At 45.1% G+C, this 20937-nt stretch overlaps 1 protein-coding gene across 2 annotated transcripts in view; it reads left to right on the forward strand.

The window, feature by feature from the left end:
- The window catches only part of EXOSC10 (exosome component 10), a 31185-nt gene extending 11215 nt beyond the window's left edge, over positions 1–19970 (forward strand). The window contains exons 8-25 of one of the 2 annotated variants that reach the window (XM_006885759.1): positions 422–532; positions 769–912; positions 1414–1604; positions 2561–2717; positions 2858–3006; positions 3428–3478; positions 4046–4157; positions 7822–7872; positions 8025–8103; positions 8192–8298; positions 11527–11619; positions 11877–11951; positions 15505–15592; positions 17013–17086; positions 17801–17972; positions 18780–18838; positions 19216–19292; positions 19940–19970. In XM_006885759.1, the coding sequence (XP_006885821.1) occupies positions 422–532; positions 769–912; positions 1414–1604; positions 2561–2717; positions 2858–3006; positions 3428–3478; positions 4046–4157; positions 7822–7872; positions 8025–8103; positions 8192–8298; positions 11527–11619; positions 11877–11951; positions 15505–15592; positions 17013–17086; positions 17801–17972; positions 18780–18838; positions 19216–19292; positions 19940–19970 (1821 nt within the window). The remainder of the gene's footprint in view (positions 1–421; positions 533–768; positions 913–1413; positions 1605–2560; positions 2718–2857; positions 3007–3427; positions 3479–4045; positions 4158–7821; positions 7873–8024; positions 8104–8191; positions 8299–11526; positions 11620–11876; positions 11952–15504; positions 15593–17012; positions 17087–17800; positions 17973–18779; positions 18839–19215; positions 19293–19939) is intronic. The other variant, XM_006885760.1, reaches the window with a different exon arrangement.
- The last annotated feature ends 967 nt before the right edge of the window (positions 19971–20937 follow it).

Genomic DNA, 20937 nt, shown 5'->3' on the forward strand with positions numbered 1-20937 from the left:
TTTGTTTGTATGTGTGTGTGTGTGGTGTGTGTGTGTACTGTCAAATCAAATCTGACTGGTACAGGAGGAGATTGTCCCTCCTTTTATAGCAGAGCATCTGGTAGATTCAAACCACTCACCTCTGGGTTTGCATTGCAGCTTCTTACCACTAGGCCACCAGGCCTGTTAGTTTGGTTTTTTAATTATCCACATTATAATTCACTTCTCTCTTGAAGTGGGAGACTTCTTAGTGTTGTTGTTCTGTACCGTTGAGTCAGAACTGACGCCCAGCTGATCCTCTGCTGGGTTTTCGGAGGCCGTAAATCACACAGGAGATCGCTCATCTTTCTCCCTTGGAGCTGCTGGTAGATTTGAACCGTATACCTCTGCATTGGCACACAAAAAATATATTTCTCTCTTTTCCTGTCATTTCTTGACCTAGTTGTACAGACCTGTAGAAGAAACACCCTGCCATTTCATAGCCTCCCTGGATGGACTTGTGGAGCTCAACGAAAAACTATTGAGTTGTAAAGAATTTGCTGTTGACTTGGAGGTAACTTGTAATGACTTTCAGTGAAATGTTTACATTTTGACCAGTTCACGTACTCCAGAAGTGTAGAATTAATATTAACTTTCATGTACTTTTTGTTAGAGTTAATATTAACTTTCATCTACTTTTTGTAACAGTTAATCATGCAGTGTGGCTCCATAGCTTTTTCAAAATGATACAGGAGAGCTTAGGGGTAGTGACTTCTTTTCCTCTTGCCTCCTCTGTCTCTGGTGCATTAGCACCACTCTTACAGGAGCTTTCTAGGGCTCACCTGCCTGATGCAGATCTCCACCCGGACAGAGGACTTCATCGTGGACACCCTAGAGCTTCGAAGTGACATGTACATTCTCAACGAGAGCCTCACAGACCCCGCTATCGTTAAGGTCAGCCAGCCTCTCCCGGCTCTTGCCTGTGAGTGCAAGGTCAAAGTGGTTTTCAGCCTATGACATTTTTCCCACACAGACCAATAAGTTGCAGGAGGTAATCGTCACTTCCCACACTAGGGCACCATAAGCTAAACAGCTTTTGTGTCTAAACCCCTGTTGAAACAGTGAAGACTTAGGTCGTTACTGTCCAGGCAAATGTTAAATCATTTTAATCACTACTGTAATGACCCCAAGCCATAGGGATTGTTTGAACTTAATGACTACACTCGAAGCTAATGAGCTGCTTGCTTAGTAACTCTGAGTGCTAGCAGTTTCAAACCTTAAGAGTATGCAGTTAGGAGTGTAGAAGGCCGTGACCCAATTTAAAGGCAACATTTAAAATAGAATCCATCTTAATCTTGATCATGACTTCTAATTCCAGTTACCCAGAGCAGAGTATATTTTGGATTGTGATTCACCTCATGTCAGTAAGCTGTGTGACTTTGTTTTGGGTTCCAGGTCTTCCACGGTGCTGACTCGGACATTGAATGGCTACAGAAGGACTTTGGGCTGTATGTGGTTAACATGTTTGATACCCATCAGGCTGCGCGCCTCCTTAACCTGGGCAGGCACTCACTCGACCATCTCTTGAAGCATTACTGCGCTGTGGAATCGAACAAGCAGTATCAGCTGGCTGACTGGAGAATACGGTCAGTTGGCCCTTGAGCGCATGATGGAAATGTGTGCGGGGCAGAGGACAGCAGGGTGGTTCCTTAACCTCTTGTCTTCAGAGATACAGGCCTCTGGTCGTAGCACCATCTGACTCCCGAGGTGAATGGTGTCGGCCTTTCCTCTAGCCAGTTCTGGTGGCATAGAGCAACAGAAAGGCTCGGGATGATCCATTGAAGGGATTATGTTATGACTCAACTTTCTAAAAATGTGATTGAAAGACATGCACCATGCCAGAATCTATGTAGTATCTGTCTGCATTCACATCTCCCTGGTAGAGGTGTGGTAAAGGTTATCCATGTGTATAAGATGGTCTCTCACAGAGAATTTTAAGGTAAATTGAGTACTTCATTTAACCTTATAGAAAATGTTTCCTGCAGTTTAAGGCTGTAACATTGCCCAGGCACACTTTCTGGCACTCTTGCTCATTTTCAGAGTGAAATTCTAAAGCCACCATTGATTTGAGCCTCTTACTATGTGCCAAGCTCTGAACTATGGGCTTTAAGGATGGTCTTCTGTGTTACAGCCGTTTGTGAAATACCATATTCACATTTCATAAGGAAAATGAGGTCAGAAAGGTTAAGAAATTTATTGAAACAGATTCAAACTCAGGGCTACAGTGCCCTTTCTTCTAAGAGCGGAAAACGCAAAAGTTTTATCATGTACGCTTGTGTGTCGGAGACAGGACGCATGACGTCCCAGGTCTGTCTCTAGTGTTTTTATTTTAATCACATTACTACCCCAGCTTCTTTCTACACAGCTGTTAAAACATAATAGTTTGTCATAGTGAAATACAGGAAATAATAGTGTAACTAGTATTGACTGTGAAAGAATTCTTTGTTGAAAGGATCCAGGAAGGACTTCACACCCACAAAGTAGACAGATTGCTTGTCCTTGGGGAAGGTTGGTGTAAACGTTTGCTCTCTCGTGTCTCTAGGCCTCTCCCTGAGGAAATGCTCCACTACGCCCGGGATGACACGCATTACCTCCTTTACATTTATGACAAGATGAGGCTGGAGCTGTGGGAGCGAGGCAACGAGCAGCCTGTGCAGCTGCAGGTGGTGTGGCAGCGGAGCAGGGATATCTGCCTCAAGGTAGAACGGCACCACAGTGGGCAAACCTCAGCACTCCCCCGGGCTCTTTGTTCCCAGTTAGGACAAGAGCCAACCTTCTGAAGAGCACAAGGCACAGTTTGGTTTCCTATCAATCATGAATGTTCTCTAACATTTTACAGAAATTCATCAAGCCTATTTACACGAGTGAGTCCTATCTTGAACTATATAGGAAGCAGAAGAAGCACCTCAACACACAGCAGTTGACTGCCTTTCAGCTGCTGTTCGCCTGGAGGGATAAAACGGCACGAAGGGAAGATGAAAGCTATGGGTGAGTCTTGTAATAAGTGCATCCGCAGTGCTCCTTGGAGGTAAGGGTGGTGAAGCCTCATCTCATGTATTTGGGGCATGGTATTAGGAAGGGCCAGTCCTTGGAAAAAGACATCATGCTTGAAAAGGTCACTGAAAGTGAGGAAGACCCTCAACAAGCTTGGCATAGTAACTTGTGACAGTGGGCTCAAGTGTGTCAGAGATGGTGAGGATGGCACAGGATAGCACAGGGTTCAGATCCATTGCTCATAGGGCCCTTGTCACAACATCTAGACTAAGCAGGCCTAGGAACAGGGAACAATGAATAATGGACTTTTTCATTTCTTTGCCATTAAAGTTGGTTTTATTTTCCCCTGGGTTATATCATTTGATGGAACTCACTATCTGAATTGAACATGCTCCCATGGTGTGCTTTGTTCCAGATACGTCCTGCCGAACCATATGATGCTAAAGATTGCTGAAGAACTGCCTAAGTAAGTCTGAGAGCTGATTAATAGTATGACTTTCTCAGAGAGCTCATCTCCTGCAAAGTCAGGCATTTCTTACTACCGTTATTACCCAGTTCTGTTTATTCGGAGAACATTAGTGCTGTAAGAAAGTTAGCAAGTCCAAGAGTGTCTGTCCTCGGGCTGCTGTTTAACAGTGAAATCTAATGTACTGGAACGATTTCACCAGTTATGCTTTTATGGAGTCTAGTGTAAGGCTCCCAGCCTGCGGCATCTGCTTTCAGTGGCGGACAGTGTCGCAGTCTTCCATCAGTATTCTAATCCAAATGAAGCGTCCTGTGATTTTAAGTGATTTATTGTATCAATTGAAGTATAAGCAAAGGACCAAAATGAATACTCTCTTGTTCACCCAATTGGAGAATTGAGAATTAGCAATACCGTGATTGTGTACCAGCTGTGCTTGTTTGTAGAAGTCAGACATTAATGTCTGAATGTGTCTCCTTAGTCTTGAGTTCAGCCCTGGTGCTCTGATCTCCACCCAAGCACTGTTCTTGTCCTGGAGCCTGAAGGATTGTGTTTCTTCCTTGTCTTCAGGGAACCTCAGGGCATCATAGCTTGTTGTAACCCAGTCCCACCTCTTGTCCGGCAGCAGATCAATGAAATGCATCTTTTAATCCAGCAGGCTCGAGAGATGCCCCTGCTCAAGGTAAGATTTTTTTACTAAAGAACTCCACCAAGCAGACCTTTCTACGAGGATTTTCTTCCATTGTCTTCTCTTGTATACATAAGCTAGAGGAAATAATAGGTTAAACACTGTGGGAATGTCTTCTTGGATCCAGCTCCCTTTCCCCTTCCCCCAGGATATCCAGGAACTAAAATGCATGCTTCTCACTGTGGCATTTGGACAAGAACAAACTGGGAGGAGGGTAGAGAGAATGGTGCAGCGGTGAATGAATGGAAACCCCAAATCTCTATAAATGTTTATGAAAATTAATAAAATATAATTATAGGAAAAAAAAATAAAATGCATGCTTCTCATTTTATGACCTTATCTTTGATGATCTAACAGTAATTAATTCCTAGTAACTGGGCCAATTTAGATGTTCTCAGGCAGTTAACCTGGCAAGAGGAGTAGATTGGGAATCACAGCACAGGAGGTCATTTTGGAGGCTTGGCAGTGGTCCATGTGTGAAGCAACTGCTGCTCCTCAATGAGCATATTGTTGTTATGTGCATCGAGTCACCTGCAACTCAAAGCGACCCTATGTACAACAGCCCTAAACCCTGCTCTACCCTGTGCCAGTTTTACTGTCTCTGACACACCTACTCCCATTACCCCAACCACTGAATCAGTCCAGCTCATCGAGTGTCTTCCTCACCTGCACTGTCTCTCCACCCTCCCAAGCGTGACATCCTTCTCCAAGGACTGGTCCCCCTTGCAGCATGTCCAAAGTATCAGATGAAGCTTCAGAATCCTTGCCTCCAAGGAGCATCCTGATTTCACCCTCTCCAGGACGAACCTGTTTGTTCTCCTAGCAATCCATGGTATTTTCAATACTCTTCTCCAGCACAGCTCAGAGGCATCACTTCTTCTTTCATCCCTAGTCATTGTCCAGCTTTCTGATGCATAGCAAGTAATTGCAAAGCCTGTGGCCTGGATCAGGTGCACCTTAGTCTCCAGACGGACATTGTTGCTCATTAGCACTTTGGAGAAGTCCCTGAGAACAGACTTTCCCAGTGCAGTTTGTCTTTTCATTCCTGGCTCCTGGTACCAAGAGTGTTGACTGTGGAGCCTAATGAACATAGTAATCACAAAAGTGGAAGAGAAAGGACAGATAAAAGAAGCATCTTCACAGTCAACAACGGGTGAGACTAGTGGCAGATGCTAAAGGGGATTGCCATTTATTCCTACGCAGTGTTAGTACTTTAAACTTTTTTTTTTTCAATGATGATGATGATAATGATGTGTGTACCATCAAATCAAATCTGACTGGTACCAGAGGAGATTGCCCCTCCTCCAGCAGAGCATCTGGTGGATTCGAACTGCATACCTCTGGGATTGCAGTGCAGCTTCTTGCCACTAGGCCACCAGAGCTCCCTAGTACTTTAAACTTTTAAAAGGTTGTTGGATATGAGGCAGTAGAGGTGGAGTCAAAGAAAACTCCGTCCAAATTTAAAGAGTAGATGGCTAGGAGAATACAAGAACCAAGAACACCGGTTGAAACCCGTATCTGTTATCTGTAGAGATGACTCCCAACTCATGTCGTCTCCATGTGCATCCTAGCACAACTGTGACCCATGCTATTTCCAGTGCCTGGGGTTTTGCCATAAACCTTGAAGCCTTTCTTCCAAGGTGCCTCTGGATGGACCCAAACCTCCAACCTCCCAGTTAGCACAGGAGCCAGTACAGCAGCATGCATTTATACATGCTTGTGTCCAAAATACAGCTCATTCAAATAAGCTGCCATGATTTCACTGGAACGGTTTTCAAAGTGTTGATTCAGTGTTAATATATGGTAATTGATATTTGAAAGATTGTTGATGTGGGGAGACTTAAAATTAGCCTTCTTAGAGTGTAAAAGAAGAGAATCTGAAGATAAACACAGCTGCTATTTTTATTCTAATATTTAAGCACAGTTGCCATTTTTAACCTAATAGTTCCTAGGCCCACACTTTCTCCAAGTTAAGGGAGGAACCTTGGTTATGAAAAATCATTTTCAAACTTATTGGAACCCTCCTATATTAAGGTTAGTCATGAGACAAAGCTTTAGTCTTTCATTCAGCAAGTAATTATTGTATCTGATGTGCTTACCAAGGTGTGCAGAGAGACCTGGAGGACAGCCACCTGGCTGACTGACAGGAAGAGATCGGTATTTGTTCCCATTCCTAGGAAAGGTGACCCAACAGAGTGCGGAAATTATCGAACAGTATCATTAATATCAAATGCAAGCAAGATTCTGCTGAAAATGATCCAATAATGACTGGAGCAACACGTCAACAGAGAATTGCCAGATATGCGGGCTGGGTTTAGAATAGGCTGTAGTACTAGGGACATTATAGCTAATGTTAGATGGATCTTGGCTGAAAGCAGAGCGTCCCAGAGGAATGTCTGTCTGTGTTTCATTGACTATGCAAAGGCATTTGACGGTGTGGATCACAACAAACTGTGCCTGACTTTGAGAAGAATGGGAATCCAAGAACATTTGATTGTGCTTATGTGAAACCTATACTTGGGACCAGGAGTCAGTCGTCAGAACAGAGCAAGGAGAACACTGCATGATTCAAATCAGGAAGAGTGTCTGCCAGGGATTTATTCTGTCTCCATACCTTTTCAGTCTGTATGCAGAATAGATCATCTGGGAGTCTGGGCTGTATGAGGAGGAATGTGGCATCAGGATTGGAGGAAGATTCATCAACCACCTATGTTATGCAGATAACACAACCCTGCTTGCTTGCTAGAACTGAGGAGGACCTGAAGCACTTGCTGCAGAAGGTTAAGGACTGCAGCCTTCAATAAAGATAGAAGGTCAATATCAAGAAAACAAAGCTGCTCACCACTGAGCCAATTGGCAGCATCATAATGCATGGTGAAGAGATTGAGATAGTTAACAGTTTTAATTTGCTTGGCTCCATAATCAATACTCTTGGTACCAGCAGCCAAGAAATCAACAGATGAACTGCGTTGGGAAAGTTGCCTGTCAGGGTCCTCTCCAGAGTACTGAAGAGCTATGATGTCAGACTGCAGACGAAGATGTGCCTGATCCAGACCATAGTCTTCACAATTGCTTGTTATGTGTCAGAGAGATGGACAGTGACTAAGGATGATAGAAAGAGAATTGATGCCTTTGAGCTGTGGTGCTGGAGAAGAGTGTTGAATATACCATGGACTGATAGGAGAACAAACATATTTGTCCTGAAGAGGGTGAAACCGGGCTGCTCCTTAGAGGCAAGGATTCTGAAGCTTCGTCTGACATACTTTGGACATGTTAAAAGGATGCACCAGTCCTTAGCGATGGCATATTTGGAAGGGTGAAAGTACAACACAAGAGAGGAAGACCCTCGATGAGATGGATTGAATCAGCGATTGGGATATTGGGAGTAGGTATGTCAGTGACAGTGCGATTGGCACAGGATAGAGCAAGGTTTAGGGCTGTTGTACATAGGGGCACTATCAGTTGCAAGCGACTCAGTGACACATAACAACAACATGCGCCAGGCAGTATTCAGATTGAAGACAAGAGAGATATTCCCTGGATCCTTGACCAACACCAGAGTCTAGCAGAGGAACATTGTTAAGGGCTGGGGAGGGTGTGAATGTGTGTGTGTCATGTTGAAACAGCTTGCCTCTGATTCTCTGTTCGTCCTCTTTAGTCTGAAGCTGCAGCTGTAGTGAAGAAGAGCGGACCACTGCCCGGTTCTGAGGTAGGGAGTTGTATTAGCTGCCTCTCTTTGTGAAGAAAATACCTGTCAAAGCCACTGCAACCTCTGTGCTAGAGTGTCTCACACTCCAGGGGAAAGTCACTGCCCTCCTAGAAGTTTTTCATACCAGCCTGTTGATTTTCTTTTTCATGCAGAGGTTGGAGAATGTTCTTTTCGGACCACATGACCGCTCCCATGCTCCTCCAGATGGCATTCCTTTCATCCCGACCAATGGTAATGTGAAAGCCTTTTGGAAGAGCCTGGCAAACAGCCTTGTATAAAATCCAGCCCGTCTTGTCCTTACTGACTTCTGCACCTACAGGACCTGTGCCAGTTCAGAAACCAGCAAGCCTCTTCTCTGACCACAATGAGGATGAAACCTCACTGGATACTTGTTTGGTTGCTTCTGCTGTCATCACATTATTTAACGTAAGTAATACAGAAATTTGTTTAAGGTGATGTGGGTTCACAGGGATTTATTGGGTTTATCAGACAGGCTGTCTGCCGAGAGCATACCCTTCTGAAAGTGATGCCAAGAGTGCAAACCCAGAGTGGTGGGGAAAGGCATGAGACTGCCTGGCGAGGCGGTGCTTACTGTTCTGGAGGAGGAGGTCTGTGTACTCGTGAACCCTGTGGTGGGAGAACTCCGCAGGGAAAGACTGGTGTCCTTGAACACATGAGGTAGGGAGCTGTGGGGGCCTAATGGCAAGGAGTTGCACCGGTAACCCAGAGGTACACTGTCTGAATCCCCCCACTGCTCTGTGGGAGAAAGGTGGACAGTCTCCCTTCATGTGATTAACTGCCTCTGAAAACCCACTGGAGGGTCAGCTGTGGGTCGATCCCAACTCAGTGGTACACAACAACATCCATGCATAAGGAGGAGTATGAAGGCTGATTCAACATAGAAGCAGGGCTTTTCATAAATGCTGCAGTCGGGTTCATTCCAGAAGGGGCGGAGTAAGTAGCTGGTGAACTGTAGAATATGAGCTGCACTTCCCTTCCAGGCAGGTGCCATCACTATCTTTTGCCTGAAAACTTTGAAGAGCATTTCTCTATGCCGTGACATAATAGAAAAATGAAGAGCTGGTCTGCAGGATAGGAAGATAGTAGAGACTTAGGAGTCATGTTAAGTAGTGGCTTCAGCCAGTCTGAACGAAGGCTCAGTACAGCTAAATGGACCTGGAATCTGCACTGACTTGTGATGAAGCCTGTCTCTTTGTCCTCTCTGCTGAATAGATTCTTATTTATACAAGTAGCTTGAACCATGGAAGCCTTATAAACGAAAGCCCAGGGCACCTGCACTGGTCAAGACTGATGAATCCGGAAATTCCAGGAATAAAGAGAGGGCACCTATGAGACTCCCAATATGGCAGAAAATGGCCAGTGCGATAGGAAGGGACAATCACAAAGAAGCTAGAATACTCTTCTGGACTAAGTGTTGAGCTTAGCAATTTTTCAAGTGATCAGCTGGTGCTGCAGCAGATTAAAGCGTCAGAATTCACAGTTCTGTCGCCTAGAATGCTGAGCCAAAGCCAGCAAGTGGAAGGGCACCTGTGAAAGCTGCTAACCTGGACTTGATTTTTAAACTTAATTATATAAACTTTGAATGAATAGTCATCTACTTAACCGTATCTAACAACAGAATGAGTCTGTCTTTGGCAGTTTGGAAGACGTTTGTGAGCTTTAGTTGACCACCAGGTTGATAAATGCCGTCGCTATGATTCAGCAGCTAAAAATGTTGACATAAACATTAGGCTGCATTAATATGGAAGTGGATCTGTTTAAGCTGCAGGAGGTGGTTGTCTCCCTGTGTTCTGTTGCAAAGGAATATGACTAAAAATAACAAAAGAATAGCATGAGTTCTAGGAACCCATTTGAAAACAACATTCTGTCACATGAATTCACTGATTAACCATTGTTAACAGCTTTGGAGTCTGTTTCCGCATATGATGACCATGTGTTTACAGTAGAGAATTTTTCATGGCTGTTTCCTTTCAGAAGCAGATCACCAGGCTTTATTTTCAAGGTACCTTTGGGTGCATTTGAACCACCAACCTTTTCATATTGTATACAGTGCCAAGAAACTCCAGGTTAACCATTGTTGGTAGTGATGGGTTTGTGCCAGGGAGTAGGGACTGATTTAGTTGATATGCATGTCAGCATGCTGGAGCTGACACGCCAGCAGGTTTTTTGAGGCTGTAATTGCCCAGCAGAACAGCAGTTAGTGGATCCAAACTGCCTGCCTGTTGGTTGGCAGTGCAACTCCTCACCCCCTGGGCCACAAGTGCAAATACAGGAACTATATATCATTTATACCTGATGACATTTCTTTTGCTTGTTTAATCTGCAACCTTCTTAGTATTATTGGGGAATTTAATTGCGTTATTGTGGTGGTATTCATGAAAACTTTTTAAATTTGGCTGTAAAATCTCACACACAGAGAGAAATAGAGCTGTATTTAAGCTGCTTTTGGGTAACATTCACAGAAGGATTTTCAAATGTCTTTTTCATTTCTGTCTGTTTATTTTATTTTAGTAAACATAGCCTGTATCTTGATAGATTCTGAAATCTTACTCCCTGATATAATATCCAGTGGCAATAATTGACTTCTTTATTTTGCTTTCAAAATACCTATAGAACTTGACAGTTAGAGTAACCTTTTTCATGATTATAGAAAAAATAACCATTAGAGTTTATAATTTTAAATTCCAGAAAGCAGGTTAAGACCTCAAGCTTAGAATCAGACAGGCCTACTTTTAAATCTCAATTCTGACCCTTACTGGTTGTAAAACACTAGACGGGTTTCATAAGCTTGCCAAGCCTCCATTTCCTCATTTGTAAGGTGATTAGAGTAAGAACACATCCTCCTTAGATTGTTACAAAGTGAGAATTAATTTGAGTCAACAGATTTATATCACTAGTGTCCCAGTTATCTAGTCCTGCCAAAACAGAAATAGTACAAATGAATGGCTTTAACAAACAAAAATAAACAAAAGCTTCTTTTCTGACAGTTTAGGAAGCTGGAAGTCCACACTCAGGATATTGGCTCTTTCCCTCTGTGGGCTTTGAAGGAAGGTCCTTGTCACGCTGAGCTTCTGCTTTTGAGTGATCTTCGCTTCTCCTTTCCACCATCTCTGCTTAATTGCTTGTTTGTCCTAAATCAACTCTTTATATTTTATAACAGATTACCTTAAAATACATCCTGTATAATCCTGCTTCATTAACATCATAAAGACCCATTACTGGATAATACTATTACTACAAGCATGGAGGCTGGGACTTAAAGCATATATTTTGAGGGAATACAATATAATCTTTGATAGGTATTGTTACTATCAATTGCCAATGAGTCGATTCTGACTTGTAGTGACCTCAAGATGTAGATTAAGAACTGTCCTCTAGGGTCTTGGAGGCTGTGAGATTTGACATGTAGTCTTCCAAGATGCCTGTGGGTAGATTTGAACAGCCAACCTTTTGGCCAGTAGTCAAGCACAGTTCAGCTGCCCAGGGACTCCTATGTTGACACCTTGTCATGTGCTATTATAGTGCTGGATGCATAAAACTGAGAGCTTAAGAAAAATGAGCTGCTGATGTTACTGTGATTAATATCCTCTTGTGTGGATGGATATAGGTAACCATTTTGTGCCTTCTCTACAGGAACCCAATGCTGAAAATGGAAAATGTCCATTAACAGTTGCCCAGAAAAAGTCCCAGAGCATCATGGAGTCCTTTGAGAATCCATTTCGAATGGTGAGTCTTAGTCACACACATTAAGGGTTAAGGGACTACGAAGTGATTTTTACAGGCGTGGCTGCAGAAAACATTTCCTTTTCCTGGAAAAGAAGGTGGGAAATCTTTAGAGAAAGTAGGTTTCTCAGTCCTTGTGTGTCAGCTGTCCCAGGTGTCCAGGTGGAGCTTTCTGATTTGAAGCCTTCTGAAATGAAGCCAAGAGGAAGAGCAGATTCCATTTCTTGCAGCATCTAATATGCCTGTTTCATTCTCTGCAGTATCTGCCCTCACTCGAACACCGTGCCCACATCTCTCAGGCAGCCAAATTTGACCCCTCATCTAAAATCTATGAAGTAAGTTGGTTTATGACTTTTATAAGTGTTTTCAAAGTCCTTTTGTCTTAGTTTCTCAGTACTGCTATTGCAGAAATACCACGTGTGGATGGCCTTCATGAACAGATACTTATTTTCTCATAGTTTAGAAAGATGTTGTTGTAATTATGTGCCATCAAGTGGCCTACAACTCATACTGGCCTTATGTACACCAGCCCTGAAACCGGCGCTCTCCTGAACCAATCTCATCATCTCCGATAGCCCTAATCTTATTTCTCCATTCACTGAGTCAATCCATCTCTTCCTGGGTCTTCCTCTCCTGCACTGTCTCTCCATTCTTTCAAACATGATGTCCCTCTCCAAGATCTGGTCCTTCCTGGCCATGTGCCCAAAGTAAATGAGACAGAACCTCAAAATCCTTGCCTCTAGGGAGCAGCCTGGTTTCACCCTCTCTAGAACAGATCTGTTATTCATGACTCAAAGGCATTGATACTTTTTCTGTCATCCATAGTTATTGTTCAGTTCTTGGATGCATAGCAAATAATTGCTAAGATAATGGCCTGGGTCAGGCGCACCATAGTCTCCAGACTGACATCATTGCTCTTCAGTACTCTAGAGAGGTCCCTGACAACATACTTTCTGAGTGCAGTTTGTCTTTTGATTTCCTGACTGCCGGTGCCAAGAATGTTGATTGTGGAACTATGCAAGGTGTAGAGGTCTGAATTCAGGATGTCATCGCCAGGAGATGGCCGTCTAGTATGCACAAAATCCTTGTTTGAGCTTCTGCAGCATTCTTGTCTTGTGCTCGTAGATCCCTATACAGCATCTGACTTTCCCCCTTTTATGTTTACTTCTGTCTGTGCCTGATTGAAGGAGTCCTGGTGGCACAATGGTTAAGCACTCAGCTACTAACAGTAAGTGCAGGGGTAAAGATTTACAGCCTCGGAAACCCAGTGGGGCAGTTCTGACCTGTGAGTTTGAGTCTTGAGACACAAGGTATACTGATCTGACTCATAAACATAGCAAGACCCTGTTCCCTCTATAGGCTAGACTTCCAGCACTCCCTGGGGAAATACAGTTTAATCTGTGTCACCCTAGAAGGATGAGAAGGGCTTCCTAATTCTTCACACGAGATCTCCATTTTAGACAGGCCCACCTGTGGTTGGATGGACTTTAACTGTAATAAGCCCCAGAGATTGAAAGCTACAAGCAATTTCCATCTCTGCAGTTTTTCTAAGGAAAAGGTCCAGAACTTAAATGAAATTCTGAAAAACATTTTAAGAAATAGTTGTTTACTTGATGTTTCATTTGCACGTATTATCATGAACACATACTAAGTATACAACTTGATGTATTTTAAACATTGTCTTCATATCTTAAGACATTGACTTAGTTGGAGATTTTTTAAAACTGCATTATGAATAAGAATAATAACATGCCCACGAGATTTTTCTGGGAGCCAGCTTATTTTAAAAACCCTCTTCCTATGTGCATCATGGACCATGAGACTGTTTGCAAGCAGAGCAAAGAATGCTACATGGTTCAAAGTTTAAGAATGGAGTATGTTAGGGTTGTATTCTCTCTATATACCTATTCCGTCTGTATACTGAGCAAATCATTCAAGAAGCTGGACTCTATGAAGAGGAATGTGGCATCAGGATCAGAGGGAGACTCATCAATAACCTTCATTACACGACACAACCTTGCTGCTGAAAGTGAGGAGGACTTGAAACACTTGTTGCAGAGGATCAAAGACTATAACCTTCAATATGGATTGCATCTCAGTGTCGAGAAGATAAAGATTCTTCCTCATGGATGGATGATAGATAGATAGATAGATAGATAGATAGATAGATAGATAGATAGATAGATAGATGATAGATGGATGGATGAAAGATTGGAGCAGTCAACAGCTTTGTGTTACTTGAATCCACAGTTAACATCCTTGATACCAGCAGTTGGGAAATCAGGAGATGTATTGTACTAGGAAGGTCTACAGTTTGAGGACACTAAGGTGTATTGGATTCAGGCCATGATCTTTCCAGTCACTTGCTGTGTGTCTGAGAGCTGGACGATGAATAATGATGACAGAAGAATTGATGCCTTTGAGCTGTGGTGTTGGAGAAGAGAACTGAACATCCCGTGGACATCCGAAAGAACAGAGATGTCTTGGAAAGCGTGCAACCAGAGTGTTCTTTGAAGGCAAAGATGATGAAGCCTCACCTCACATACTTGGGGCTATTCCTTGGAGAGGACATGATGCTCAGAAAGGTGGAGGTCAGTGAAGGAGAGGAAGACCCTCGACCAGATAGATTGATATGGTAATTATTGCAGTGAGCTCTAATGTGTCAGGAAGTGTGAGGATGGCACAGGAAAGGACCTAGGGTTCAGATCTGTTGTTCACAGGATTATTATGGGTCATACTCAACTTGACCTCACCTAACAGCAGTTAACATGTGCATCCATAAATGAATGAAAACCCAACCTTTCTGAAGACTCTCATTAAAATCACAATTCTTTTAAACAAAAACAAAACCTCTCTTCCTCCCTGCAGGAAGTACATGCTTTGATCAAATTGAGGGCTGGGGAGAGGGTTGCGTGCTATATCTGTCTGCCCTTTGCACCTATTTTTTTTTATTTTACTATTTGTGTGTACCGTCAAATAAGATCTGACTGGTACAGGAGGAGATTGTCCCTCCTTCCCCGGCAAAGCATCTGGTGGATTCAAACCGTGCGCCTCTGGGATTGTGATGCAGCTTCTTGCCACTAGGCCACCAGAGCTCCCATTGCATCTATTTTTATTTTATTACTATTTTTTTTGTGCATGTACCGTCAAATCAGATCTGACTGGTACATGAGGAGATTGTCCCTCCTTCCCCGGCAGAGCATCTGGTGGATTTGAACCGTGTGCCTCTGGGATTGTAGTTGCAGCTCCTTACCACTAGGCCACCAGAGCTCCCCTGTTGCATCTATTTTTAATTGTTACGGTTTTGTGCTATTGAGTCTAGTACAATTCATAGCAACCCTATAAAGAACAGATCTGAACTCCATGCTGTCATGCACCATCTACATCTCCAGCATATGTGAATCAGGCCAACTCTTGATGGGCACCGGCACTGTCACTGAGGTTTGTCTTGTTTTTAGAAATGGGAGGTAAGGTAGGGCCCTACATTTTTCCCCTCCCCACCACCGCTATCCCATCCCGTCTCCAGTTGTGTCATGTCAGACAAGTACTGGTCTCTCATCATATTCTTGACTTGGCAGAAGCCCTGGTTTGAACATCACCTGCATCATGTACCAGCCATTATTTAACTTCTCTGACGCTGTCTCCTCATCTCTAAGAGTGATGGTCTCACCTTTGTCCCCAGAGTATTGACAGAATAAGCCAGAGGCCGCTTCGACAGCATGCACCCCAGGGCCTGGGATGCCTTGATCGAGAACACTTGCATGGGATTTTGTTTTCTGTGTCTTTCGAATGTGTAATTAGGTTAAAATATCCTCTATCACCTAATGTTAAAAAGAAGGCATTTTTTTGGTGGCTGAATTTGGGACGTTTGGTTTGTTTTCATTATAGATTAGCAATCGCTGGAAGCTGGCGAGCCAGGTGCAGGTACAGAAAGAATCTAAAGAAGCTGCAAAGAAGAAAGCCACTGAGCAAACAGGTATCGTTCACTTCCTCACAAACTAAGGCCCCAATCAGTGTGCTTGCGAAGGATTGGTCTTCCTCCGCCACAGTCTCTTTATTCAGTCATCTGAGATATTCAGTGTCAGAGAGTGAAGAACAAGGCAAACACATCTCCTGCTCTGTGGCGTTTATCTTGTAGGAGATGGTGGGAGATAAACATTCACTCCACAAACGTGTTCTATCAAGTGGCAGTACTATCCAGAGCAAGGCAGTGAGTGCTTGGAATGGGGGTAAGGGGGAATGGTTGCTGTTTACATGTGGTGGTGACTAAAGAAGAGAGTCCAAGAAACCTGGTGCCTGAAGAGAGGCCTGCGCTGTGTGGGAACTGCATGGCGAGCCCACAGGCCCTGTGTTGAGACTTGAGGGGCATGCTCACAGGATTGCCTGGGAGCTGGTGTGCCTGAGATGAGTGGTAGATGTGCCCACTGCGAGCCTGGCCTTGGACCCCTGTTTTCCCAGATTCTCATAGAATCGAGGCTTTCTGGAGCCACTAGGACTGATGAAACCCCAAAGCTGTTTCCCTGAAATAACCTTTAAACTTGAAATAAAAAATATCCCCTCAAGTGTTCTTAGCACTTTTAAAGAACAGCTGCCTTGAACACTGTGCTCTTTTAGAGAACTGTTGTCTGGGATCACACTGACAGCAGCAGAGCCTGGGTGGGCGTGCTTCTGTTGCTTCTGGAAAAGGACGGTGAGAATGAGTGGACGACTTGAAGCATGTACTCAGTTGTCACTGGGTCTTACCTGTAGAAATTGTCACACTGTTGTGTTTGGCTACACATATTCTCAGTTTAAAAAAAAATTAGAATTATTCTAGCTGTTGTGCTGACAGTAGACCAGGTGAAGGCAGAAAGACAGGTTAGAAGACATGACAGGTGATGGTGACTTGGATGAGGATATTAGAGGAGGGGTGCAAAGTCCTCACATCCTGGATCTAGCCTGTGAGTGAGTAAAACCAACCGCATTTGATAATGAAGTGGATATAATATGTAAGAGAAGAGAGCCATAAAGAGAAGATTTTGTCATGAACAAGGGCAAAGAAGGAATTGCCCTCAGTTGAAAGAGGCCGTAGGAGGAGCCTGTGTGAGAGGGAGAAAGGTTTGGCTGTGGTCCTTGGCATGTTATTGTTGCAGTCCCTATTAAACATCCTCGGGACGATGTCGAATAGATCATCATGAGGGAGGGGCAGCTGGAGGTGTCATATGAGCTGCACTGAGGCAGTTTATCCTGCAGTGATTGGAGACATGGACAGAGCCGGCAGAGGAGACAGGAAGAGTCAGAGAAGTGGGGAGAATGAGAGGGTACTGAGAAACCAGCAAAGGCACTGAGATGTTGGGTGACAGGAGTGGAGACTTGGCCGTTGGTTTCCGCACCTCCATGACAGTTCTCTCTTGCAGCTGCCCGGGAGCAGGCAAAGGAAGCATACAAAGCTGCCGCAGAGCAGGCCATGTCTGTTCGACAACAGGCTGTGGTGAGTGACTCTCCTCTGCTTTGTGTTTTTAGAAATGGTGCCCCGGTGCTAATCAGGATGGCCCCTAATACCTGCAATGCCTGGGTCCTGAGCAGGACCTGCCCATGCTTTCTGCTTTGTAGCTCGCTTTTGCTTTTCACGTAGTACCTGCTTCCCCCCCCTCAAAATAGTAAATGTAATTCCTCTTCACTGGTTTCTTCCCCTGTGTTTATGGTTAATATCCTACTTATCGACAGTTATAAATGAGGTGTTGAAGTTTGCAGTGTGTGCCTCACTCTATCCCACTAAATTCTCTACCACCCTTGTTCTTGTTATGTGACCCTGATCCTGACCTGACTCGGCTAACCCTTCAGCGGTTTTTCAGAGTCTATAAATAGGGAGGAGATTGCCAGTTGTGCTCCCACAGAGCTGCTGGCGGACTCTGATTGCCTGCCGTCTACTGCACCTGCCTCTCTGAAATCCTTTGCTTCTGTCTTTGTTTCTTAAATGCCCTGATGCTGCTTTGCTGTTAAGAACATAGTGTCCCAACCTGTGCAGACCTGAGTGTGTTTGTCCTCCCATCCCAGAATGCCCGCCCCCGTCCTCTGCCATCACTGAGTCAGCTTCCACACTGTGTGGGCGGCTGAGTCACCGCCACACGCTGATGCTGGAGCAGGCACGACTCTCCCCTCATACACTCCCATGCTTTTCCCCCCCGGGGTGCCAAACACACAGATCGAGAATGCTACCAAGAAGAGAGAGCGGGCAGTAAGTGACTCGAGTATCACAGAACAGAAGCAAGTCAAAAAAAGACTCAAAGTGTCCGAGAAGCCAAAGGACCCAGACCCAGCAGAAAAAGAGTTTACCCCGTATGACTACAGCAAGTCCGATTTCAAGGCTTTTGCAGGTGAGCACAGAATTGGTTGACCTAAGGCAACCACTTTGATATAAGGGGGCAGTGGGTCTGGCTTGGGCCCAGATCAGGACCTGTCCAAAGTAGCATAGCACTGACAAGAACAGTTGAGACCATCAAGGGAACACTGGTGACAAGAGACAGAAGGCACCTCCCCCTGCTGTAGGGGTCTAGCAAGATGTCACATGTGACTGGCGCCATCCTTCCTCACAAAAATGATGTGTGTCTGCCTGTCTCCATCTCTCTCTCAAACACACACTTACAAACACACCCTGAGAGGGAGGGAGGGAGAGAGAGAGCGTGTGAGAGCACCAGAGCAAAGATTTCAATGAAAAAGTGTAACATGAAGACTTCTTGGCTCCGGTATTCACAAGCCTTGATGTGAAAGTTGCCAGAACTTTCTCAGTCCCTCACTTCCTGAGCATTGTTAGGTGCTGTCAAGTATAATATGCCTCATAGAGACCCTGTGAACAAAAGATCTGAACTCTGTGCCATCCTCACACTTCCTGACACACTAGAGCCCACTGCGGTACTCACCGTGTCAGTCCCCCTGGTCGAGGGTCCTCCTCTCCTTCGCCAACCCTCCCCCCCTTCCCAGCACCGTGTCCTGAGCGGTACACCTGGTCTTTGGGCTGCCCTCAGCTCCTCGAACATTCTCTCTTCATGTATATCATCGATGATCTGCTCACCATCCTAGTGGAGACAGATTAGCGGGCAGGCTTCTCTGAGTGGCTGCCATTGCCCAGTCCGGGAGTGAGCCGTTCTCTGTGTGTTGACGGCTTCATTTCTCTCACCTTCTAGGAAGCAGCAAACCAAAAGCTTCCCAATTCGATCCCAATAAACAGAGCCAGTCGGCCCAGGTAAGGAAGACCCCGGGATGTCAGCACGCTCGTGTGCTGGAAAGACAGGTCCTCGTCTGTGTGTGTCTCTTCCCTCACCTCATTTCCCCCAGATGCCCACAGTATCCATCAGCTATTCTAGCAATGGAAGGGGGAAAGCCCCCCGAGACAGGTGTGGGGTTGTGGAAGGGATTGCTGTGTTTGTCTCCAGCACAGCCACAAACAGCCTCGTGCCACACAGGCCCTGCCTCTGCCCACGGGGCATCGGTGCCCTCATAGAAGTGTCCAGCTTCTAGGCACCAACATTACACCCGTCTGATAGGGCCTCCTGAGTGTGTTTTCCTGGGTGTCTTTTGGTGATTGTTGTCAGCAACTTGAATGGTTTTTTATCTTTTCAGAAAGGCATTGCAGCAAAAAAGCTTAAACAGACAACCGGGAACAAAAGCATGTCTTTTCCAACTGGAAAATCTGACAGGTACGTGATCCCTGGAGGGGGTAGGAGGAGGAAAAGGCCAAGCTGGTATCAGGCGGGTGATTGTAGCGCAGAGCACAGCTCTGAATCCCTCAGCAGGAAGAAACTAAGGAGAGTCTCCCCTTGTCCCCATCCCTGGATCTGTCCTTCAGAGACAAGAGGGAAAGTGATTGGTTTGATGCCACACGTCACATCGCTTGTCACTGAATTCTAAGACTCAGGCTGTCTCCCATTACCTTGTGGGTTCCTGGGGTCACTTCAGAGCAGATGCATTTGAGGTTTTCCTACCTCAACTAATTTCTTAAAGGGGGATGGGAATCGATAAGCAGTTGTGAGGAATGGTGGTTTAGTCTTAAAGTAGAGCCTGCTGCCATGAGATGCGCCCAGGGTGTGGCATCGTGAAGTCAGCTCTTTGGCTTTACATCTAGATACTGAGCTACTTGCTAGCCGTGTGTGGTTGGGGAGGCGCCTCAGCCCCACTCGCCTCTGCTGGAGAGTCGGGAAGCATGGCTGCTCGCCTCTTGAGTCCCAGGAACCCAGGGCTCAGCCCTTCGCCCTCAGATTTGCATGACCAGCGTTTATAGCCTTTTCTAAGTCTCGGCTGAGACCAGATGGGAAAGGGTAATGCTGTTTTCAAATTGTCTTTGCAGAGGCTTCAGACATAACTGGCCAAAAAGATAGTGTTGGAAGAGACCTACAGGATCCCCCAGTGGACAGGAGGCACCAAGTGAGGGTGCTGGTTTTGTACAGACTTATTTTTAAACCATTAAAAATAATTCTTACTGAAAGAAATCTAGTTCCTGGGTTTTCTTTTGCTGCTACCGGGAGAACACGCCCAGCCTGCCGGGATTCCCATCTGCAGCTGCCGGTGAGCAGAGGTGAGGTGCCCTAGGAGGCTGCAGTGACTTGAAAAATCCAGACACTCCCCTGAGGAGGAGCCTCCCATGAGTCAGAAATAGGTGGCCTCCACCCTTTAGCCTGACTCCCGTTCTAGAGACTTCGGAGAGCCCCTTCACGTGCCCTTGGAGCAGTGAGGATGGAGCCAGATGGGAGACGCTGCAGCAGGAAGGGGAGCTTTGGGGTGGGGCCCTTCTGAAGGGCCCACTGCGTTTTCTACCTCTTCTTTGTTCTTTCCTGTTTGTAAAAATAACAGCATGTTCCTTTTCGGAAATGTAGAAAACAGAAAAATGCAAAGAGGAAAATCCAGTCCCCTGCATTCTTACCACAAGGATCCTTCCCTATAAGCTTTTCCTGGATGTGTATATGTCTTTGCTGTTAGTTGCCGTTGAGTTGATGCTAACTCTTGGGGGCCCCATGTGTGCGGAGTAGAATGGCTCCTTAGGGTCCTCCTGGCTGTTCATGTCCAGAAGCAAATCACCACTTAACTTTGAAGGCATTTCCGCGTGGATTTGAACTGCCAGCCTTTTTGTTAGTAGCCTAGCACTTAACCATTTACGTCATCCAGGGACTCCAGATTAATTGTGATTAAAAACAAAACGCTCAAAACAGCTATGAGATATCATCTCACCCCAGTGAGAATAGCAAAATTCAACAGAGCAGCAAACAACAAATGCTGGCGAGGTGGAGAAACTGGAACCCTTATTCACTGTTGGTGGGAATGTAAAATGGTGCGACCACTGTGGAAGGC

This window comes from Elephantulus edwardii, unplaced genomic scaffold (assembly GCF_000299155.1).
Source record: "Elephantulus edwardii isolate Elephantulus edwardi_28Jun2011 unplaced genomic scaffold, EleEdw1.0 scaffold00045, whole genome shotgun sequence".
Classification (NCBI taxonomy): domain Eukaryota; kingdom Metazoa; phylum Chordata; class Mammalia; order Macroscelidea; family Macroscelididae; genus Elephantulus; species Elephantulus edwardii.